Here is a 25,339-nt window from a genome sequence, read left to right on the forward strand (position 1 = left end):
TTTTTTCAGATATTGTATCTCTCATAGTCTTGTATTTGGACATAAGTGTTACAGGACATGTATATCTGGTATTAGCACCAGCATATGCATTACTTTAACTCCACGAGTTAGTATTTTGCATTAACGGAATAGTATACAGCGGCATCAATAAATGTCCTCGTAGAGAAATTTCAGAAGTGCAAATTCTCCACATTTACACTGCAGTAATTTAGAGATCAATGCTCCCACATCAGTAGGAGGCTTAGTTATGGTTCCTTTATTTTGTCTTTCAAAGGAGCGTATTTTCTTTACGTTGTTGGGGAGGGGAAATGACATAGTAATTTTTCGTGTGTTGTTTTTTTGTTTTTTTTTTGTTTTTTTCTGGAGTTAGTGACTGAAAAGATATCAGTCAGGTAGCTGAGATTCACTATGCTTCATTAGAAAATCCTCCAACTTATTCTGAGAAAGCTTCCATATATTTAAATATGAGGTTCAAATATTTGAGCAAATAAGCATAGGTCCAAAGCCAACTAATATTGTATATTCTATTTCTTTCTTATAACATGATGGGAAACTACTTTTGGGTTTTGCATGTGTTTGTTACTTGGAGTTGCACTGAAATTGTTTCTGTCAGTGAGCCTTTTTTGAAAAATACCATCAGCGATCACACATTGACTAGCTGAAGCAGAAAATGTTTGTGTTGTACTTTTCTTTCTCCACTTTAACAGAAAATTAGGAGCATAAATTCTGCCCTGAAACCTAACTTAACAGAGTAAATAGTGACATTTGATACTTCAAAAGAGGGGCTGTCTTGATGCATTGGTTTCCAGCTCACTCCTTGAAGCAGTTATGGCTGATTGTGAGAATAGAGACAATCAGTTTCAGCAGGGGCATAAATTACGAAGTCGTGCTCCTACACTGGTATTCTTGTTTTGCTAAATTTTACTGACCTTCAGTGAACTTTATAACCTGAAATGTCTTGAAGGAAGTCTTATATAAAATGTAACTATTTTCCCCTATCTAAAGTTTACTTTAAAGTTGTGAGTACATACTCTTTCTAAACCCTTTCATTCTTTCATCAAATGTGCTTGCTTTAAATTCATTGCTTTTTTCACTGTACAAACTAGGTGGATTTGAATACTTACAGGAAGAATCTGAAGCATTTGGTTGTTATTAGTGTGGAGATAGCTGACTCACACATGCAAAAAATTAAAGAAACTTACAAATCTTCAAGCGACTTTTGTTTTGTTTTGGGTCTATAAAGCATCAAACCACATCCTGTAGTACAACAGATCTTTTTTATTTTTATTGTGCAGTATCATTTCAGGTTAATAAAACAAACAAGGACAATATTCTTATCCTCTATCCCCATGTTTTAATATTCATAATTAAATATAACATAATATACATTGTTGCTCAGTGATTTTTGTCTCCCTTTTCTTTTTTAAATCACTCTCCCTGTTTTCCTTTTGTTCAAGGAGTCTGTTATGCTGAGGATGATGGAAAACAGAGCTTATGGTTGAGGATCTGTGATACTCTATCTAGAGTGTCTACAGTTTGCTCCCACTACAGTGGGTATTACAGTATACCAAACACACAGGAATCACTGATCCCTTCAAGGTTTTAAAATTTTAATTTTCAGAAACCAACACACTCATGTCACATATGGTTCCTGATTCACTTTGGAAAGTGATATTTCCTGATTTTGGCCTCTGAGCAGCATGATGTTTTGAGTACTATGATAACATTTATGCATAATTCCTTCCCTGACAAAGTCATCTAGGTAATTCTGTCAAACAAGAATGTTGTTCGTACCCTTAATATTCATTAAGTGGTCGCACAATACTGTATTCATCCGAGCTCACATTGAATGTACATTGCAGGTGGTCCACTGTGTCTTGTCAGCTTTAACTATCACAGACAAATTTAAACAACAGAGACTTGCTTTTATCATGGTAGCTAAGTTTTGCTGTGGCCTGCAATTACATTTTAAATACGAAAATCTTATTTCTCTTTCTAGAAAAATCTCATTTAAGAAGAAAGCTAGTGACAAAGTACCATAAAATACAATGCCAGCTATCAGCTAGAATGTTGTCTCTCAATGAATTCCTGGTTTTAAAAACATTGACTTTATGTAAGGACAGGAAATACAATCTAACCATTTTGTATTTTATGGGAAAGCTTTTTTTTTTTTCCTTTTTTTTTTTTTTTTTTTAAACAGCTAATATTTAAATAACAGAGTAAGATTGAAGTGCTGGTTAAACATTGACTTAAATAAGTTATAGAAGATTCCAACACCACCAGCCTTTATAGAGGTTAAACATTCTCAAAAAGACACATTAAGCAAGGCTCTCCTTTGTACCAAAATACAGTTTCCAAACAATAAAAATAAAACCGACTTTTTCACAACAAGAAATATTGAAGATAAAACTGCAGCATCAATATAATCTCATAGTTATCACTTAAAGTATTTAGAACAAAATAATATTATACTACTTTTGTTTCTTACTAAAGACACTGCAAAGGCTTATTTACTTATTTAGTGGAATACAATGTGAAGACAGTGGTACAAGTTGTTTGATGTACTGTTTTCTATTTATCTGCTCTAACAAAATGAATCTCAATATGGTTACGTTGGTGAGCTATCCAGAGCTCTCTAAAATTACAGAGTAAAGCAAAACATAAAACAAACCTTACTTATCTTTAACTGAATAGATTTCATATTACGTTTAACTTTATTATACTGCAGTTGCTCAAGTTAAGCCATGGGACTAGTAACACTTCATAAAAGCATGGTGGTTATTATGTATTTTGAGCCTTCAGTTACTATGATTGATATGAAAGGCATGCTAAAGCTGGATACCACCACAGCTTTTTGATTTGCTCTCATAAATAACATACATGTGAGTAATAATCTCTGATAAATGCATGAGCACGGTTTTTGATCTCCTGTCCCTCAGGCCTTACCTAGGTATTGCTTGCACTAAACACCTGTGATTCTACAAGCTGGTAAGAAGGACAATGTGCTGAATCAGCATGTTAATTGAATAAGGAGTGCAGGACTGTGTTGCCTTCTTCTTTAACTTTCAGAGGCCAAATTTTGCACTTGGGATTTTCACACTGTTTAACTTTAATGTTTGCAATCTTAGTGGCTTTAAGAGGGCTGCTCACATCTAGGTTCCAGCCCAATGTTTGCAACAGAATATTGCACTGATTGCAGTGCATTAGGTCTTAGTTCCAAACTGCAACCAAAGTCAGATAAATATACACACAGATGCATTGACAGCCAGTACAGCTGTGGCCCCTTCTCTCAATTTCAGATTAGCAGAAAGACCCTTTGAACAAAGTATTTCTTAAAGTTTTTTCTTGAGTGCTAGTAATCAAAAAAATTTCTCCAACATAAAGACACTCAAATACCATAAATCCAAGCACTGCTTGATTGGCCTTTTTGCCTAAGTGCGAGACAGTTTAGGAAAAAAATGGATTATACACATTAAATTCTGCCTTTAAAGCCTTGACTAATACCTATTCTCAGAGTACTTCTGAGGTTTTGACATTTTAACCTATCAAACCCTGTGTGAAGTATTGAGAAAAAGGGAAAATACCGAAGAAGCAAATGAGGAAAACATTTCAAATCAAAAGATATTTAACATCCTATTAAATAAATAACTTAGAGAGAAAGAGAAAGAAATGAATTTAGAACATACAAGCAAACCATACTATTCATTTTGTTAGAACAGTTTTACACTACTTTGCTTATATTCCTTAATCCTACCCCTTCTTCCACACAGCTTCTCCAGAAATGTCATTATTTGTGCATATGACCCAAGTGCTTCCAGTAAATGCTTGTGTGTCTAACTTTTCAATGGATCATTAGGCTTGAAAAAGCAATTAAGGTCTTTGATATGAGTTAGTATTCCATAAATAACTTTCCCCATGAAGATCACTCAATAGATTGTCTGACGTCCCTTAAGTTCTGTTGCAGAGATAAAAAAAAAATTGTTCAAACTGGCAATAACTTCCATCCCATTAGATCCAGCTTGTATCTTGATTATAAAATAAGACACTGAACTAAATAAAAGTATTTCATGTGCCAGCAATGAGTATAAACCCTTCAAAGGCTTCCCCTATTCTCCTTTCAAACAAGCAGATGTCTGCACTATGTCTTTGCATTTACTGCTCAAGAGGATCACCAAATACTCTTGATATACAAGTCTTTGGTTCAACTGCATCAACAAAATAGTTCCTTCATCTATGACATTACTACCATTGGAAGAAAGTGAGCTGAAGTGTTTTTCCTTCTTGTTTTCTGTCCTCTCTTTGTGGCTCCTCTTCCATTCAGGGCCACAAACATTTGCCTTCCATTGTGCTTCCAATTTAAGGATGCGTATGTGTTATACCCATTTTCTTCTATTCTTTCCTTCAGTTTGCAATCACTGTTAAACTCCTTCTGTTAAAAGAAGAAAACAAATACACAAGTTCAGAATAAACATAATCTTTAAGATTTGCAGCCTAGTGAGGGTAAATCATTTCTAAAGATGTTTTGGAAGATTTCAGTGTTCTGTATGTAGAGCCTTTCAGGATTTTACAGTGCATTTAAAGAGAAGTTATCTTTAAATGTATCTTTAGCACTTTAAGCGACATCAGTTAGACCGCAAAAAGTGAAACCAACAAAAAGCATAATTAATTATTCAGTGCATAATTATAGCAGTGAAATGATATAGTTCACTCACAGCTGAAATTAAACTTCTCTGTGTTGGAATTTGGCAGCAATGTTAAACCAAATTCTCATTATAAACTCAAAGTATGAGCTAGCAATTTTGGAATCATTGATCATACTTCAGTTCTAACAAATATAGCCCTTAAATATCTTGAACCAGATTGTTGATGGCTTATGTTAAAAAAAATATGCGTGGCATAGACCTGCATGTTGTTTAAAATAAGATCCTTTATACCACACTGACCATGAAAAGGGGCTTTCTTGGATGGGTGAAAATCACTGTCACAATATAAAGTCTGTTTACTTTGATGACCTGAAAAGGAGGTTTAGCATAAAAATGAATAACGCATGATTGCCTATCTTATGGACTAATTAAAATTAAAAGCAATTTTGTATATAGCACTAGGGATTAAGGTTTTCTGATTTTAAAGGTGAACCAATTGTCAGTGTGTTAGAATGAATAAAAAATGGAAGCATGCGGAAGCATGTGGAGGGAAAGTATTTTTTTCTATAATGTTAAATGGAGTTTTACAGAGATCTTCTTTATAATGAAGCCAAGAATGCTTTGTTTTCACAAACAATTAATTCCTACATATAAACCCCTCAAGTTTTATCATGTTACTTATATTCTATTTGGAAAGCTTTTGAAAGTGGGGCATTTACCATGTACTTTATTAATTAATTGAAATTAGAATTTTTGAACTAGTCAACGTTCAGTACTTACTTTGATATGGTAAGAATTTTTTGGTCTATACTTAACGTTTTATTTAGTTGCTGCTAAGACCACGGAACATATCCTTGTGCTTTCCTTACAGGATTGGCATATTTAAACTCACTTTGGCTTCCAAAGAGCTCTCTGATTTAGGGATTTGTCTTTAGTTGAACAATGACTGTTGGGAAAGACACTATCATGAGAAGACTCTCTAGAAAATAACCCTTGATACTGCCTGTATTCATAAAGCTACATATGGATCATTTAATATTTATTTACTGTAATACATCACCTATAGTGCACAGGTATTGCGCTGGCAATTGTCCATCAATCAGAGTTCTAAACTGACATAACTTCTACCTGAGTTTATTTTGTTAAGGAAACCAAATAGTGAGTCTTCTTTTGCTCCCTCATTCTAACCAAAGTCAGTCAAATGGAAAAGTATTTGATAAACATAGAAACAGTCTTACTTAACTTGTTTTCCCAGATGCAGAACTGTACTTAACTCCAAACTTTTATCTCTACTCTTAGATAATAAAGAGGGAACAGATGATGTTGTGATGTGGTTAAGAAGTCTTATTGGCAGGGGTCTGAGCATTAGCCCAGGACTGCTTTGCTCATTTCAAACAAATTTCAACATAGCCGTGCACCAATATCTATTGTGCACATGCTTAAGAGTGTTTTTAAAATTTTTATTAGTTCTGTTTTTCATATCCAGCTGCAAGCTGCCACACTGTAGTAATATGAGTCTAACTGCAAGTCTTGAGAGGATGGGAAAAATAATAACAGAAGCATTCTTGAAATCTCTGAAGTATTATGGAATAGATTTTGATAAGTCATTATGTTGTGATTTTATGATGTGAATACTGAAAAATTATCTCAGCTTGAATTTAAAAAAAGGCTTTCCACATTCGTATCCTCCTGTCAACACTATTTCTAATACGCTATGAATTACTGAATCTTATGGCAGCAGTTTCCACCTCTGGTACATGAAAGCTGCTTTGACTTCTTTTGTGAGTATATAGGGTTGGGATGGACTCTTAACACGACAGCCATGGCTAACCACTTGGGTAAGAAAACTTATCTCAGGCTTTGAGGCAGACAATCACAAATGACTCAATTAAAAACTGTAAACTAAGATGTGTGAGTTGCAGATGGTGATTCATATTAATACCTTCACATACGTACGGAATCATACTCATGATCTATGAAGGCAGCTGAAATGGCAAATGGTAACTTTGTCCTCAGTTCAGTACACCCTTCTGCCTCCTGATGGTGCAGGACTGGGCACACTGATCATCCTGTATTTCTGAGCAGTGTAATTCTAGAAATTAAAATCCACATCTACAGGAGTTTCACAAACATTTCTCTGTTCTGATATTTTGTTAATGCAATTCTTTGACACTGTCCAGGAGTTTAGAAAGTCAGAAGTCACCTTCTGAAGCAGGAGTGACTAGCCACAGTGCAGATAAGGGAGAACACTTTATACAGTTTGTATAAACTGAAACTGCTCTGTAGAAATGCTTTTTTTCAAAAAGAGGGCCAAATGACTTCAGGCCCCTTGAGTTTTAGCTGAGACTGGCATTACTTCATTATTTTCAGGAGAGGTAGGAAGCTTGGCTATATTGCCCAAGGACATAGCCAGACCAAGTACCTACTTTTGACCTGTTCTTGTTAAAGCCTATGGATGTTCTGAATACTGAGCAATCTGAACGTTGGCTCATAACCCTTGCAGATGACTTAAATGAGTTTACATTTATGTGGGCTCAAACTCACTGGAACTGGCAAAAAGTTATGAAATGACAAACCAAACCAGATGTAATACCAGAACAATCTGCATGTTTGTGTAATCATGTGGATGTGTGAGAGTACAGTTCAGTTTAGTAGTCAGTTTATAGAACATATTGTTTCCTATTAAAAATATTTGAGTAGTTACTGTGTTTAGTTGGGTTGTGTTTTTGTTTTTTTTTTTTTTTTTTTTTTTTTTTATTTGGTTGGTTTGGCTTTTTCCCCTGAATATATCAGTAATCCCAAACTTACACAAATACAAACAGAATGTATGTGGAAAATTTTCAAATGACACCCAAATTCTGGGTATCAGTCTGCTGATATATGTCTACATCTCTCTGTAGTGCCCATAATCTGGTTTATTAATTAGTACAGTCAATTTAAAGCTGGCTACTCTAGAAATCTTCTTTGAAGACATAGTTTGGTAACTTGAAGTGCTCTGCTGCATCAGCTGAAGTTTCTAAAATTGCAGGTATGCTTTACTGCACGCAGAATTACTGCTAAATGTTACTGCTAATGCAGACTATAACAGGCTTAAAGATTCCAGTTTGTAGGAAACTCTCCATTGGCCACTACTTAACAAGAAATCTGACTGAAGCATGTATGTATGACAAATCCCAGCAGATGCTTGGGTATGACACGAGCTTAACAATCAAGAAGGAGCTTGTGAAGAGTCTGGTTGCTGGTTTACCAGATGATGAAATTTTGATGAAGAGCTCATTTCAGCTTTAATTTGTACTAACACACAGACAAGTGAGGTTTTCAGTAGGTAAGAGGGAGGACCATGATGACTACTGCAGTCGACTGGAAGACAGAAAAATACTTACAGAGCCGTAGACTTTTCCTTTCTTGTTCATGGCTAAATAATAGTTGCTCTTAATGGACTTAACTGCCACAACTCCAATTTCTACAGATGTTATCTCCAATATGCCTGAAAAATAAAAATTGAGCTATTTAATAACTTAATTAGAAGATTTTATCACTGTAGAAAACAGAACAAACCTGAAAAATAGTAAGTGTCTGATATTTGGAACCAACTGACCAACAAACTTTAGCAAAATTCTTTAAACCACTGTAAGACTATACACAAACATTGTTTCAATTAACATTTCCTTTGCTAACTCTGCGTTTTAAATCACATAAATACTGAAACTCTTCCATTCTTCTTAGCACAGATTTTACTAAAATTTATCAGAAAAGACATCTGAACCACAGCATTAAATTAAATCTATAGCATATGTCAGTAGAATGTTAGATTTAGCCCAGTCTTCAAAAGCAGTGGCAAACTATTTATTCTTTGTAGGACATTAAGATAAGTTTAATCTCTTGGCTGCACTGAGCTGATAAATTCGCTTTTGGCAAGTGTGTTGACATTTTGGGATATAGTAAGACTAACCCTAATGGCCATATTATCTTTGTTTTTCAGATATCAGAAACATTTTACTTCATTCGTAATAAATAGGATCGATTTTTTTTCTTTATAACAAACTCTTTCTTGGATACTGGATGGCTCAAGGGATCACTAATGGGAGACTGAGCTTTTAATTTCTATATTTTCTGCCCAAGAGCATACTGATTTTGGAGTAGTAGAAGTTACTACAACTTACATAGCGACTTTAGTGATCCCTTTCAGCTATTGCTAGAGTAACTGGATGGCTATCTTGTTTTGGCATCAAGTCTTAAAATAGCATAAATATGGATCCAACAAAATAACTTCTAAATGATATATCTAGGTAGTATGCCTGTCTCATATAGCCCACCTAACTTAGTGGTCACTAGGGGTCTACTAATAGGGAAATTACAGGAACAGAGTAGCACTAGAAAATCTGTATGTTTTTTTCATTTACTTAAAAATTCTTTATGATAACCACATATCAACAGAAGCCAAAAGTATAAGTTGGCATCCAGTGATTTTTCTGGAAATACTGATTTCCTGTCCCTGAAAACTTAATGCAATCTGCTCAGACTGTGGAACCATGTGGACTTTAGTGCACAGAAGAAGTGTGGGGGAAGTTCTTTCACTAAATTTTTTTGAAAATGGCTGTTTTATATACAGTGCAAAGGCAAATCCATATGGCCACTGAACTCCTCTGTGCAACTCAGGATTGAAGGTGTAAAACTGAGTAACACCAGGATGGGTCCAAAAAAAGAAGGTACTGGCATAACAAGTGCAATTGTTAAAGTTGAAATGGATTAAATTGAATGGTATTTTGTCATACCATCCTTGTAACAATAACACCATATTAGTCCATTTCAATTAGTTATTACACTTGCAGTTGAAGGAGAACAAACATTAAATAAGAAACTTGCACTGAATTAACTCATTTTAGGTGTCTTGCATTGAATGATTGAGATCCATTGCATTTCAGAACAATACCTAAGTTAAGGCAACAGAAGTATCCATATAATTAATAAAGATACAGTAATCTTTCTGCTAAAGTTCGTTTGCACTCTCCAGCTCCATTGTAAGCACAGTGGGGCAGCTGAAAGGAGCTCATGAGGAGAAATGTTACTATATTTATATTATAACCACAATATCTAGCTTGATTATACCTAGTTATGCAATTTAGCTGGAGCCAAATATAGCTGAGCTCTTCAGAACTATTATCTCACCACCAGTGATCCCAAAACACTGAATGTGTTTTGTGTATTTGGAAGTTGAAAAATGTATAATCTTCAGTGACAGTTTTGCATACTCTAACGTTTGCCATACTTTGCGAGGAGAAGGGGAAATTACAATGGCTGGCTGTCTTTCAAATGAATGTAATACTTTTGATCCCCTTGGGTAATAGGGACTTAATTTATCACTTATCGACTCTGCTCCTCTCCGTACATCCTGGAGATTTCACTGGAGTTACATGCTGGTTACAAACACAGAACCAGCTTTTGTCTAGATTGTAAACGATTTAGTTATATTTACAGATTTTATCAGGAGAAGATTCTCTCAAGAGTTTGATAGAAATCTACTGAAGGCAATAGGAATCTTTTCGTAGGTGTCAGTGATGTAAACAAAAATTTCAAATGCAGAATCAGAGCACAAACTTATCTGACATGGGTGATATAAACAGGAGTCACAAGCACTTTTCAGAACTTTGAAACAGACCGGATTTAAACTTTGCCTTTGATGTAAGGGTGAAATTTTCTGATTATTCTTGAGTCATTATTATATTAATCAGGAATGTGTAAAAAAAAAATAAATTGAGATATACAACCTGAAGCTTAAAATGAAATTGACTTCTTTAAGGGCACAAAAAATCTTTATGTAGTAATGTCATGGTGTATGACTGGACTTCTATACTACTGAAATAAAAAAATCTAATTTCTATGGTCTTTCAAGATTAATTCTGTAAAATGTCATATTCTTTAAGTGCTGTAGGCTTGGAGGTAAGAGCCTGTTTGTAGTTGTAGACACTATGACTGAAAGGATGCCAGACCACTGTAGGTACCTCTGTTCCGACAGCAGTAGAAACCTGCAAATTATGGAGTATGGCTTCCCATATTTAAGACTTTAAGTTAGAGTTTGCATGTTGATCTTGGTTAAGAGACTATCATTAGAGATATTAGTTTCAAAAATCTTTTCCAAAATTATGGTAGCTACTGCTTTTCTCCTACACAGAAGATTTTTGTCCCATCAAAGCTGAAAATTCGTTTGATTTGGTGTTACTTCTTTTTTATTAATTCTTTCTCATTAGTAATTTCTTAGGTGCTCATAAACACAGGTTTAAAAATTACTTTTCCCATATTATTTTCTCAAGATATGCTGACTTGTCTTTTTTTTTTTTTTTTTTTTCCTTTTTAAAGACAGGCAGAATATTTACTACTTCCTTGGTTATCTGGAGAGTCATTCTTTCTCCTGAAGTTTTCAGAATGGGTCCCTAAAGGCCTGACCAGCCTATTCAGTAGAGTGAGTAAATTTTATCAAATAAAAACCAGATAAATCATCTAACTAGTTTCATTTTGTTCTTCTATTTCAACCAATGTTAGCTTCTCTTTGGAGCTCTTACTTTTCTGTGAAGATCGAAACAAAAAAGGCATTTCAGCATACTTTGTATGATTCTTGTGTCTGGCTTTATACAACTGCTTGGGTCTAGGCATTTCCATGCCTTAAAATTTTCACTCCAAGAAAATGTGTAAACTAAATCATTTCCAAGATATAATGTGACTTGCAATTAGGCTTGATAATAAGGACTACAATAAGTCAATATTCTTGGGGGGAAAATTCTAGTTAGTAGTTACTCATTCCATAGTTTTTAGGAACTTGGAAAGGAAAATAAAATAACTAAAAAAAAAAATTGTGGCCTTCATTATGGTTTTAAAACAGATATCACACTATTATTTTACAGCCATAACTCCGTAAACTTCAACAATTACAACTAATCCCCTTTGACCACATCCACTGTAAAAGCATAGCTTTCAATACCAAAACCATTTCCAACTCATTATAATTAGAAACATTTCAAATATCAGCTTGAGATGTGCCCTGTAGCTATACATGTGCTCTCTTTACAGGTCCCAAAGGCTAGAAACATATTTCCAATAGAACCCAAATATATTTAAATTAAATAAACTGTATTTTTATAGTTTATAAAAGTGATCATTATATAATGACAACAGAACAGAAAGCTGACTGGCTGTCTTTCTCTGTACTAAGGGACTGTTAAAAAAAAAAAAAGGTGAAAAATGACACTGACACTTACATATTTGAGTGGGCTAATTCCAAATATCCCATTTTTAAAAAAAAAATGCTGGTGATATGAAGCAAAACATTTGCAAAATATTCTAGAACTTGAGTGAAATTATATCAAGCAATTTGTTAGGAAATATAGCTTGACAGAGTACCAGATGAATTATCAAGGCAGTACTGCAATGGATCCAAACATACCCTACAGTAAGAAACATTTGCTTCTGGGACCCAAGTTAGGTTCTTTGCAGTGTGAGGCAATGACCATTTTTCATTAACTGCATCACTTTTGTAATAAGTTCTTAAACTGCACTTTAAATGTCTGAAACTGTAGTTGCAGTCCTCTTAATGCAGAGGAGCAGGACTATCTTGCACAGTCCTCCCCTTTCTGAGATTATCCAATGTACATGGCAATCCATAGGCAGCCCCTCTCTGCCTTGCCTTTTCCTCTGTCTGCAGAAATACCACAGGTGAAAAGTAAGGTCAGCTAGAAAGAATATGACTTCCCAAAACCTTTCAGTTTCCCAAATGGTGACAAGAAGCTGTTGGGCCTGTGAAGGCAGCCGCAGCTCTTGGTGGGTAACTGGAGAGGACAGAACTTGGTAACATTCCTCTGAACTGACTTAGCATCACGCTCCAGGAACCTCCTCTAAAGGGGTACCTTTAGCTGGCATAGGATTGGGTCAAAAAAGGTTGGTGATAAGGCATAATGTCAAAGATTTGATAATTCAAGAAGCTGCTCTTGAAAAGCTGCTCTGGTGGCTTGAAAAAGGGTGCTTTGAAGAAATGAGAAAACTGGTCGGATGTGGTTGTGAAAGAACTAAGTGCTAAGGAATATGAGGCCACTGACTCTGTTTCCACTGTTTCACCATTTACACCTGTGTAAAGCAAGTTGAAAACATCCCCAAATAAGAAGTTATACTGTTATTCCTATCTTTTATTTGTTTTGCCAACGAATTGTTGACAAAAGAAAGAGAAAGATGGTGGAGCAGAAGGTAAACCTAGGACACTGAAGACAGGCTAAGCATGACTTACCTTCGGAAACTTTTTCAATGAAGCAAAGTAGTTCCAGTAAATTAAATCTTACAGACTTTGTGGTTGTCTTTGGAAAGCAGCTGAAGATACCAGCCTCACAACCCATGATGTCACAGTTATGGGCAGAACTCTCAAATAATAACCAACCTGAACTATAATCTGAATTTGATTTAAAACTAAAACTTTACTTGAAGTTAAAATCAGTTCAGTATTTTTTATTATTATTCAGTATTTTCTGAGACCTCTACCCTTCCTGCTCTAAATCAGAAAGTGAAAGTACTGAAAGGCCATAAAGTAAACTCCTAATATGTCATATTTAGATCAACTATAGCCAAGATGTGAATGTCCCATGAGCTTTCCAGTGCAATTTCCACATCTGATGCACTTGGATAAGCCAGAGATATGTATCCAGACTTCTGGAAGGCTGTGGGAACAGGACCTTTAGCTAGTATACATCCTGACATGTAATAGAAACAATGATTTCAGGAGCATAGTTAGCCTACAGTTTTCCCTCTGTCAGTGAAGGGAGGCAATTCCAAAGAATAAATCCATATACCACCAATTCCTCTGTTAAAGGCCCAAAGTTAGATGGGAAAAACTTAAGCAATGGAAGTTCAGGGAACTAGTCTGAGGACATACCTATGCCATCAGCTGAGTTCAGATCAACCCTCAAGGATACCTTGTCCATCAGTTTTATCACCAACATGCTAGCATGTCATCAGATTTAGCCAAAGTTCTACCACCATCTTGCAGGAGGTAAGTTAAACATGTTTACCTCCCTCACATGGATTTATTTCATGCTGTGGGGATGGGATAAGAACAGGTAGAGCCAGCTGTACCTAGATATCTCTGTTAATCAAAGCGCAGATTTCTTGAGCTCCATGGTTTGAGCCAAGATGGGAAGTCTTGTAGCCAGTTACAAGTATGTTGATGGAAAACATAAGGGTCTGAACATCTCAGCATGCTTGACACCAACATTGCAAGATTTGATAACTTGTAGGTTAGACACAGACAGTGTCAGAATTCATTATCTGATCTGTTTCTAGGATGGAGAAGTTATAATTGATGACTCATACTGACCAAGGAATGGTAGTAATTCATATGCCAGGAGAGGAAAAGGAAAACAAAACACCACCCCCACTACACAGAGTTAGATGCAGGATTGTAGTTTTCTGTTTTGTTAAATCTCTTGACACAGATGGCTTAAGGAGTTTCAGCCCTCCCTTTCCCCAGATATTTTTTCCTGCCTCTGTGCTGAAGTTCACCAGCTCCTCAAATATAACTGTTTGTGGAGCAGCACTATAAACAAAATCATTTGAATGATCTGATGTGGAAATAACTCTCAACAGAAACCAAATCAATCTAAAACCCCATGGACCAACAAACAAGCCAAGTTTTTGCAGTCATTTCTAGTATATATTTTCTAGACCTATTGCTCTCATTCTGGTCTCTTTCCAGTTGGCTAAATTTTCAAGTGAGGTGCCCAAGACTGGACCAATGTTCTAACTAAGGCCTGATGGGTACTGAATTGAGCAGAAAGATTACTTCATGTGTTTATAAGGAAACTTGGATCCAAATCCAAATCCTAATCGAAACTTGGCAGCCCATATATGTTTCCAATTAGTAGACAGGACCAGGCACTCAGGATTTCTGCCAAATCTTAAATTTCTAGGTCTCCACAGAAATACATAGAAGCATGGAAACCTTACAAGAGACTAGTAAATCTCCGTAAATTTTCTCAGTGGTGTGTGGAGCTGCCTAGTTCAACCTGGTGGAATCACAAGTTATCTTTCACATTCATGATCATTACGTTCAGCTCCTGCATTTCACCATTTGTATAAATTTCAATGTGAATAACTCAAACTTAAAGAAGCTGTATGGATTCAAGGCTCTTCTGTTTATTGTCCATCCTAACATAGACAGCAGAGAGAGTACATAGGCAGTGGCACTACAGAAACCACAGTCAAAATGCATGGTGACTGCCAGGAGAGGTAGCTGTCCACTAATTTTAATCTTGAAGCAGATCTCCACTGCTTAGGCAGTCAGCTGCTGCTCAGTCAAGAGTTTCTAGCAGATACAGTACATATATCTGCTAGAATTGCTAGTTGCAAATCCCTGGAACAGGTTGCCCATACAGGTAGTGGAGGCCCCATCCCTGGAGACATTCAAGATCAGGCTGGAGGAAGATTTGAGTAGCTTGATCTAGTTGGAGATGTCCCTGATTATTGCAGAGGGGTTGGACTAGATGACCTTTGGAGGTCCCTTCCAGCCCAGACATTCTATGATTCTATGATTCAATGAAATGGGGCCTAAATTATAACTAAATGGAGAAAATCACTATATAGGCACTGACATGTATAAGCAGATGGAAGTGAGCCTGGGTGCTAACGTCATCAGGGTATGTGCAAACAGATGAAAAAAAGGTATCCCTATGAGATGCTATATAGAAGTTGTGAGACTTCTGAAGCTCAGTGTGATGCAGATGGCCTCTGCTACTTGTCTGTCAACAATCTTTATGCAAATGACACATTTGTTACCTCCTACAGAGACTATCTGACATATAGTGTAGCTGTTGTTTTCACTGAGGCTGCCTAGCTGCACATCAAAATGATACAACAGTTTCTTTCAACAGTTACGTTTAATTTTGGGTCTCATTTTTTCTTGTGACGGACTCCACATTGTGCAAAACAACAGGACTGGAAAATGTGGTCTCTCATTTGCTAGTCTCAAAAACTTATCTTCTTTTGGAAGGTACGAGACAGAAGGAAACTCTATAACAGGATAACTGTACCACAAAGCCAAATCGGTATGGGCATAATGATCTAGTAATGGGGTAAAACATAAAAGTCACAAAGCTCTACTCTTATCCTTAAGAGATCATGGCCAGGTACAGTATCTAAGAGTATCCTGCTACTGGTATGTTTCCCTAAAAAAAATACAGTAATTAAAAAAGGATATTTTATTGTTTTTCCTACAAATCAGAAAGTTGCCAAACACACTAATCCACAACATCAATTAGTTGTTTGTTCTAATGATTTATGTCTGTCTTTGTTTCACACAGGAAAAAGGAATCCATGGTATTTTGAAATATGGGATCCACATGTTTATAATGCAAGACTACCCTTGGTCAGCTTTAAAGATTACTCTTTCACATAATTATCTTTGGTGGCAGTTACTCATCAACACTTTAAGCAGTTATCTTCTACAATCCCACAAATATTCCTAATATTGCTTGTTGACAAATAACTTCTTTTAAGGAAACTTTATGACTGTGGGAACAGAATGATTGTCTGAAAAGTGTAGATTAGGGCAGCTATATGGTATGGGTGATCAGTATTAAGAAAATGCCCGCAAACAGTATTTTGGTAGATCTTAGAATACCTAACTATTTCTTGTCCCTTGTAGCTTTTTTTTTCTTCACAAACTCTCTTCTTAGATGGGATCCCTAGATGAGATCAAGTAATGTGATCCCAGTAGTCATATTTACATAGTTTGTCTATGTTGTATACGATTTAAGATGATCAGCCAGAAACTGTGAGTTGCTCATAACCCTGTGGGTACTTTACAAACAAACTACTGTCTAAATTTTTTCAGAAAAAAGTATTTCTTGAAAGACACAATTGTTATAACAAGTGTTACTATACAGCATTGGAGTAAACAAAGAGAAGTTAATTGTAAGTTGTTACTATATGAGAAGATGTTAAGGTCAACTGTTTAGCAGCCTGCACTGAGTCTGAAAACTCAGTGACCTCTGATCACCAGTTCATTGCTTTGTCTATTCCGTTTTTGTTTTCTCTGGCATGTATAATTCTTAATTTATCCTAATGTAGTCAAATCTTCCTAAATGACAACCAATCAGAAAGACACCATTCGACAACTATATTATTCTTGTTATAATACTATGTGATTTGTACTTGATCTTACATAATCTGTATACTTCTTTCATCATCAAAGATATGCTAAAGCACTAAAGTAAGTAACAAGGTCTGTACTCCTGCCCACAGATGTAAACTATTCCCTGCTATGGTGCAAGCACCTGATATATGTCTTTCACAGTGTTTTCATCTTTAATACTTGACTGTCTTGTAACCTAACTGGACCTAGTATCTTCAGTCTTCTAGTACAAACAGGTTTTTTTAAACTTTGATGAGCAGTGATAAGTGGTGTCTTGTTAAACATTCATTCAACACCTCATCAAAAAGCAGGATGACAAAATTGTCAATCTTGCACAGAAACATAAAAGGCTGATCTGCAAAGCACAGTCACTTCACACCCTTCTGCTTTCATTATTTTCAAGTCTACTTCTATATTGTTCCCCATCTTCCCTGCTGACATCTTCAGATAGCAGCTAACAAGCATGCTTTGCACACAGGATTATGTGATCTAATTGCATGTGCTTGGACCTCATGTGTTGTCCTTTTATAAAAAGTCTTTTTCCCTATCCTGGGTTGCTGAAATCTTTTTGGTTTTCCTTTTCCTTGAGCTATGTAAGTTTCTTGCACAAATACAAAACTATACTTGGGACAGTGAGCAGACAGCGCAATTCAGAATGTTTGATATATTCTTTCCATCTTTTCCACTCAACCTTCTGTATTTAAATTGGGGTTTCTGCTCACTGAAGTCTTAACAGCACAAAATCCCAGTCTAACTAACACCAATCAGCCACTTAACTGACAGTAAGCGCAATTGCTGCTGTGATCCCAGCAGAATCCTTGCCAGGGACATGTAGAGGGCAGACAAAGAACCTCCCATCTTCTCTATGTACTTTTATGTCCGGCTTAGAGATACCTTTTCTTACACTGCTGTGTAACATTGCAAAGAGCACCTGGCTCCTCGGGCACTTGGTGAAAACTGGCAGACAATCATAACCACACCTTCTAGGGTGGTCTGTTGCATCCCTTAAGGTGCTTGGTTCTATTTTCCTCAGACTACTACCTCTAGAGATTTTACTCATAGCCCTCAGACACATCTGTGGTGCTTCTGTTCAGAGTGTCTGAGATACTGTGAAGACTGTGTGGCAGCCCACCAGTTCACTGTTTGTATAGTCTGATGGCAAGGTCTTGCAGGGCCTGACATAAAAGTGTGTAAATCCAAAGGAACCAAGCCTGTCTTGGTTGTGTCCATATTCCCTCTTAGGAGTGGTCTCTGCAGTGAACTACACTAAGAATTTTGTGAAGGCTCATCCACATGACCTTTTCATCTCCTAAAAAATAGGTCATGCCACAAAAAAAAGCGAAGTGTGAACTAACACGTGCAATGTGAACGGTCAGGAGTGCTGCATCCAAAAGCCACTCAGGGAGCTAAGTTATTGGACAGTGTATACCTAGTGTTAGACAGCCAGGGACATGAGCAGCTGAAGAACAGAGCTGCCATGTTTTTCTCCAAGATTTTGCACGTGGTGACAGACACCTCTGAGAAGTATCAGAGCAAAGGTGTCTCTGCTGCTTGCACACCCTGGGCAGACAATAAATATAAAACCATGCACAATGTGTTAATGCTTGTGCATGAACCAGCTCTACAATTACAATCAAGTAAGCATCAAATTTCTATACATGTTGGTAGCTGAGGTATAGGCAACAATAAATAACGGGTTAAAAATAGGGAACAAAGTAATAAGTTCTCTCAGGAAAGTCCTGGTGTTGTCTGTGCTCAAGGTAATCAGCGATGCACAGCAATGCCATGACAAAACCTGCTCATTATACTAAACTATTCAGGGTAGTAAATCTGAAGGAACTGGGAGTAACTGCAGACGTATCTCAGAAGAATCTCCAGAGAAGAATCTCAGGATCCAAGCTGACAAGGCAATAAAATACCAGAAAAAAATCAGTGCAGGTGAATGTTGTAAAAAGTGGTGCACATAGGAAAAGTAATGTTAGGTTTATAAACATGAAATGTATTACACTTAGTCTTATAATAGATAGCAAAAAAAAATTAGGAATGCATAGGACAGGAGTAAGTATTGTCTAGGAATGGAAAATATAGCAAAGCTTACATCTATCTGTGTTTGCATCTTGCACACGGATGCTACCCTAATCTGTCACCTCATAAAAGATGGACCAGAACTGGAAAACCTACAGGAGAGGGCAACATTCATGATCAGAAACCAGGATTAACTATTGTTTCAGGAATAACCAAAACCTAGGGCTTGGTGGGGTGGAACAAAAATGGCGGGAGGAAGGGGAATCCATAACATTGTAGGCAACCTTGAGAAAGTGAAGAATGAGCACCTGTGCACCAAACCAAAATTAAAATATTGGCCAGATATTTAAAAGAAAGAAGATATTTTTTCACACTTAGGTTACAGCAGTCATTGGTGGGATATCAGTTAACATGAACTGAAAAGCAAACAAAGCAATTAATTCTAACAATGTGTTCCTAGGACAAGTAAATAGATACTATTGTCAGTCTCTGAATTGTATACCGATGGACCTTAATAAAGTGTCACAGGCTGTTACCACTATATGCCTGTTATTCTCCCCTTCAGGCTTCTGCTACTGCTACCATCAGAGAGGAAACTAGCCTGACCTTTAGCCTAAAGCAGTGGAGTTGCCCTTTAATTCTTACATATACAATCCCCCTGATAGAGAAATGAAAGAAAGCAGAGAAACAGCCAACAAAGATGTAAGGATGTAGCATGTCATATCATGGAAAGACCTACATGAAATTACAATATGACACTACCATAAGTACACTAGTTTTATATAAAGCGGCATTTTAAGTAGGTTGAAAAACAGGCTAGAAAAATGTATTTTAGAGAATCATTCTTAATGATTCATTGCCATAATGGAATGAAGTACTGGGGAAATGCAAATACAGGATGAAGAAGAATGAGATGTCCATTCTGCAGAAAAGTGGGTGGCCAGTGGTCCACAGTCTGGGCTGGAGTGAACAACACAAAAAGCAAACATTATTCTAACACATCTAAATGTGAATATAGTGTGTGAAATGCAAAAGAAAATCTTTCCACATTATCCAGCACTCAGAAGGCTTCATCTGGACTCTATGTACATTTCAAGTTATGTCTAAGGAGGGTAACCAGCATGGTCATAGGTCTAGATATTATGAACTGCAGTAGAAAACTAAATAAATTCATCCTGTTCATCTTTGGAAGAGTAGGTTTGGGAAGAGAAAGCATACCAGCAACTTTCAAATACTTAAAATATATCTGGAAAGAGGAAGGGAATATTCCATGCAAGAGGCAACAGAAATAACGGTCTCAACAGCACAGAAGTCTAAGGGAGGACATTAAGAATAATGACATTTTAATAAAAGTAGTACAAACTCCTGTATTCATTAAAGATGCTTTGGAATGTTTACAGTATTTAAGAGCAGGTGACAAAAGTATCCAGCAGAGCTGATGATAGGTATCATCTATATTCACATTGTGAGAAAAAGGGATACACCACAGGATCTCTTGAGATTTCTTCCAAGCCTATAAAGCTGTGTTTTCACACAAAATAAGTCAATTAAGTGTTTCTGAAAATGTTAGACTTCCTATGCTACAAAGCAGTATTTTACACCGTGTTTGCATAAGAAGTCAAACAATTCTAGAAATGTACAGACTTACAGCATATATGGTATGCAGCAGATGTTCGGAAATACTCAGGATTTTGGGGTACCCAGAAATCAGTCAGAACTACTGTATGACATTTCTGATGCATTTCAATCACTGGAGTTCCAGAAGAAATGCAAAGAATCACTAAAAATTGCAGGCAGCAGAAGACATCAGTACAGATACACGGTAGCTCCAGCTAACAATAGGAGTGTGATCATTTATATTTTGCTCATAAAAAATGCAAGGCCATGAATTGTTTCACAGTGCCTTTACAGTTCATGTATAAACTTCGGAGATCTTGCCTCTAAATTGTGAACTTTACATCCCTCGTCCTCATGTTCTTCATTTGCAGGTTTGTGCTTATTGTTTCTAACTGATAACTGATCAAATGTAACATTAACCATAATTCCCTTTCATTTTATTAAAAAACATTCAAACACTGTAGTTAGTGGTGTTTAGAAATGGGCCATCTATTTACTTCTGTAATGAAAACCATAGTCATACTAACACTACTAGGCCTGTAATACTGAAACTTGAAGGAACTTCTATTTAAAAAAAAAAAAGAAAAAGAGAGAAGAAAAGAATGAGTTTGCATACTGGTAAATGTATCCTACAGAACTTGGGATTCAGTATCTGAAAGCTGGACTCTCAGTTGTAGTTCCTACAAGACTTACCAAGTTGTTGGGACTCCTTTCACAAATCAGACTTATATACTGCAAGTACTTTACAAATCAAAGCATGAAGATAACAGAACCACTTGCTAAAAATGTGATTATCATCTATATTCCTCTGCTCACTTCTAGTCAATTGTTTCCTTTCTATTAATCATTTTCCCTGTGCCTCTTTTTCCCCTCAAGCCCACACAGTAATCTCTTCTCTCCTGGTGGTAGACACTAACAAAAGAACTTGATAGAAAAAAGAATTGAGCTGAAACGTACAGCTAAGAATCAACAGTGCCCTCTTTTAAACTGTCAGTGTGTTTATTTACTTTATTTATTTTTCTGTTTTGAAATCTGTGTGCCAAGACCATGCTCTGGGAGCTCCTTGCTGTGTATGAACTAACATAATAATCAACAGTCACAAGACACTGCTAAATCTATTGTCATGCATCGGCACAATCATAATTCACTTCCACGCCAATACAAAATAACTGAACTGTCTGACCCCACTCAGTCCCACCAGTTGCCTGTTTAAAAACGAAAGCCTTCTCAGAAAGCAGAAGATAATAAAACAGTCTCTCATAAGAAAGAAGGAAGAAATTTTTGTGTCAGGATAGAAATTATGTAACAATTATTGCCTTTGTTATGACAGTAGAGTAACATCAGTATATTAGTGATGCTATTTGCAGGTGATTCTTAATTTCCATGTCCCAGATGTTTCATGTAAATACTGAGCAACAGCTAGAGCTCTGTAAAATCTTTAATAAGACAGAGATGACAAAATCCCAGTTGGCTAACTATCTTCTCAGCTCTCTAGTACCAAAGTGGAAGAGTTCTGGTGCAAGGATTTCTAGCATGTTACCTGAAGGATCTCAAAGCTGTCACTGCCACCGATCCAAATGTCAGCTAACAAGACCTGGTGCCCACTGACCTCAGCAATCCCTTGTAATTGATCTTAACTCTTTGAATATCAATCTCTGATTTTCAACGTAACAATTCCAGTTACATTGCCAGTCTGGGTCACATAAAAAGGAGATCTGTGGCCACATTCCAGGCAGACTACACGTACTCAGGAAGACTGACAGTTTCCAACCGCTGAGCTAACCTTATGCAAGATATATCCTTCCTCTTTACATCCCATTTCAACAGGAGATGTCAGACGAATCAGTAACGACCAGGCTTGCACAATTCTCAGGTGATTCACCATTATTTGCTCAAAAACATCTTAAATGCAGTGTTCATAAATAGAAAGACTTTGAGCAGTATGCTCTAACATATAAAGCCTTATCTTGTCTTAGTTAATGTATAACACACAGAGTCAGTGATCAATACTATCTGGAAATTTACTGTAATGTTCAGCTGATACTTCAGCAATTCCTTATTTTTGTGCTGCTTCTGACAAAATATACACAGCTCTCAAAATTAACAAAAACATTCCTAGAGATCTGTGGCCTGTGGTTGAGTAATTCTACCATTTTCTTAGCACGGAAGTAATAATTTGTCACTTCTCTGATTGCTTGCCTATTATCTCATACGAGATATATCTTTCTTTATGTGAAAACTATGGGATATTCATGAACAAATCTGGATGAAAATTTCCAGCAGATGTAAAAGTTATTAGGAGAAGACAAATAGCATGAATACTTAAACCTTACATCTTCAAGAAATCTGGCTTACCTCCTAGTAATAAGTGGGCTAGAGCAAGTCACTGATGGATTTGTTATAGGACCACTCCATAGTGTCTTCCTACTCTACCCTTATAAAATACTTTTTTATCATGTACATTGAAACAGGCTATATATAACCTGTTTACAATTAACAGACGGGACCCTGAATGCAATTTCTCCTTTATGTACATATTAGTATACATATTACAATACCTGGAAAGAGCGTGACCCTCATTTCAGGATCACTATGTAGCAAAGCCAGGATGACCAGTTGGAGAAGCCAGTAAGCACTACTGATTCAGCAGACAAATAGCTTTGCAGCAGTCACCTAGCAGAATAACATCAAAGCTTGAAATGGGACTCTGCTATCTGAGTTTTATTTCAGTGTTTCATCCAGTGAGGCTACAATACTTAATAAGGACAAACTTTCCTAATCATCTTAAATGATTTGAATATCAATCTCTGATTCCCAGCTTCACAGTTCCACTGGTGTGGGACATAGAATATATTTCCAGATGCTTTTTCAATCCAGACTATAATTTAGGTTGGAAAAGGCCTTTGGAGGCCATGTGGTCCAAACCCCAGGGGCCAGATTCGAAGTTTGGTTAAGCTGTTCTGTTCTTTTTGGTATCCATGTTATCTCTGGTATGGCTGTCCTGGAAAAGAGTTAGGTGACTTCCATGAAGGAGAGCCTTCAAAATCCTTCTCCACCAATGATCTCTTTCAAAAGAGATCTGCCGTACGCAAACTGAAACCTCAGTGGAAGTCACTGTAGTAGAACTGTCATCAGATTCAGAATCTGGTCCTGATTCCACTGTAAATGAATTAGAAGCATGAAGCTTGTAGAAGATCACTGACTTTTGACAAGAAGGTGGCTAATGGGGCATGGTAACACATATGCAAGAAGACAGTGACAGCTGATTTTGATTTCTCTTCCACCATGTGGATTATGTTACATCCAACCAAGCGCTAATCTTTCATCTCAAACAGTTGTGAAGGTGAAAGCTTCTGGGGGTCTCATTCTCTAATTATGCCTGACTTAGAATTCACTTAACTTAGACTAACATGGTTAGGAAGTCAAGTTCTGTTAGCTGTTCCACCTTTCACCTTACCACACATCTGGGAAATATTCAGATCAAGATCATAACCTTGCATGTTGGCATTAGCTACCTAAAAAAACATTAAGATATCACCAACAATTTGCCTTTGACTGGGAAAATTAGAAGCATATTTGAGAAGTAAACACTGTTGTGGCACTAATATTGCTGGTAATGATTAAAGGCTGCTACTATGATAGAATAAACTAAAACTGACAGTCTTAGTCTATGCCCATTTTCAGTTTAAACAAGATAAGGAAATCCCAGTGGTATATCATCTTCTGAATGAGGAGGAAAGCTGGGAATATTTAGAGATGAGTATTTTCTATGAGGTTTATGAATGGAAACCAGTATGTGTAAAGTACTGTAACAAATTTGTGGTTACAGAGCAGAAGTGGGGATAGGACGCAGCTCTTTCTGCTGTAACAGGCCTCTCTGCCACTTGAACTTAGGAAGAATTGGCTTTAATTGTAAGCAGGCTAGACCTGTGCATACCCTAGAGCTAATGCATTCATTGGCAAATTTATTTAATATTCATTAGCCAATTTATTAGAATATCATAATCATGATTGTTTTATGTCAAGAAAAAAATATCAGAAATCAGATGCTGGTAATATGGGAGTCTGAGGGGACAAGCAGCTGGGCTCTCATGTGGGACTGGAGAGATACAGACTACCCTTCCCCTACTGTTTCCAACTCTAACTTCAGAACTCAAGTGTAAAGTTGGACCCAAGTTAGGAAGGATTTGCTGTTAAAATCACACTGGCAAACGTTGCTCACTTCTAGGATTATTTCTGTGTTGAGGCTTCTCTTAATTTAAAAACAAAATAAAACAAACCAAACCAAAACAACAAAAGAAGTGACTGCCTAGACTCAGTAGAGATCAAATTGTAGAAACTGAAGCCAGGAAAATTCATTAAGAATGAAAGGACTTTAACAAAAAATTTGATCAGGCTTTAGTACCAGCTATCAACAAAAAAATGATTCTCTATATATTGACGTGTCTAAACCAAGACTAATGCCTGTCTAGGATATATGATTACCTAATGCTTGAAGTGGAAGTTACTATTCTCTTTGTAGTGTTAAATGCAGAAAATGTAATAGCCTGCAACCGATAAGCAGTCAGACTATATGCTATTCATCTTTTCGTACAATTAAGAATTCTAAGAATTGTTGTATATTAGCAATTTTTTTTTTTCCCCTTTAAAGTTGTATCTTTAGGTCAGAATTGTTATTAAAAAAAAGAGATTTCCCTCCAGAAACAAGCACTCCTTACTGTACCAAATTTTCACTTCAATAAGCAGCAAAACAGTAATTCTGTCAAATCATGAAGCTGTATATGCTGCTAAAGATGGTGAAATGAGATACAGCACACGTTAACAAAAGCATCTGTCTCACATGTTTAGTTTCTCAAGCCTTTGATGTGTTTCAAATATCAGTAGAGCC

General features: G+C 36.5%; 1 protein-coding gene across 1 annotated transcript; it reads right to left on the reverse strand.

The window, feature by feature from the left end:
* Nucleotides 1–4,231: 4,231 nt before the first annotated feature.
* LOC103768821 (fibroblast growth factor 10-like) lies at nucleotides 4,232–13,021 on the reverse strand. The gene is made up of 3 exons (XM_008935976.1): nucleotides 12,916–13,021; nucleotides 8,027–8,130; nucleotides 4,232–4,429 (listed from the first exon to the last, which is right to left on the reverse strand). Exons 1-3 carry the CDS (start codon nucleotides 13,019–13,021, stop codon nucleotides 4,232–4,234), a joined length of 408 nt encoding a protein of 135 aa, XP_008934224.1.
* Between the last annotated feature and the right edge of the window lie 12,318 nt (nucleotides 13,022–25,339).

Source organism: Merops nubicus, unplaced genomic scaffold (genome assembly GCF_000691845.1).
Source record: "Merops nubicus isolate BGI_N331 unplaced genomic scaffold, ASM69184v1 scaffold49152, whole genome shotgun sequence".
Taxonomy (NCBI): domain Eukaryota; kingdom Metazoa; phylum Chordata; class Aves; order Coraciiformes; family Meropidae; genus Merops; species Merops nubicus.

What these genes read in the sequence shown, in the direction of transcription:
- LOC103768821 (XM_008935976.1), bottom strand. Translation starts at nt 13,021, where the DNA reads ATGGGTTGTGAGGCTGGTATCTTCAGCTGCTTTCCAAAGACAACCACA. An exon ending in CATTGAAAAAGTTTCCGAAG is followed by an intron (nt 8,131 to 12,915) that starts GTAAGTCATGCT and finishes TTTATTTTTCAG; the next exon opens with GCATATTGGAGATAACATCT. An exon ending in AAGGAAAAGTCTACGGCTCT is followed by an intron (nt 4,430 to 8,026) that starts GTAAGTATTTTT and finishes TTCTTTTAACAG; the next exon opens with AAGGAGTTTAACAGTGATTG.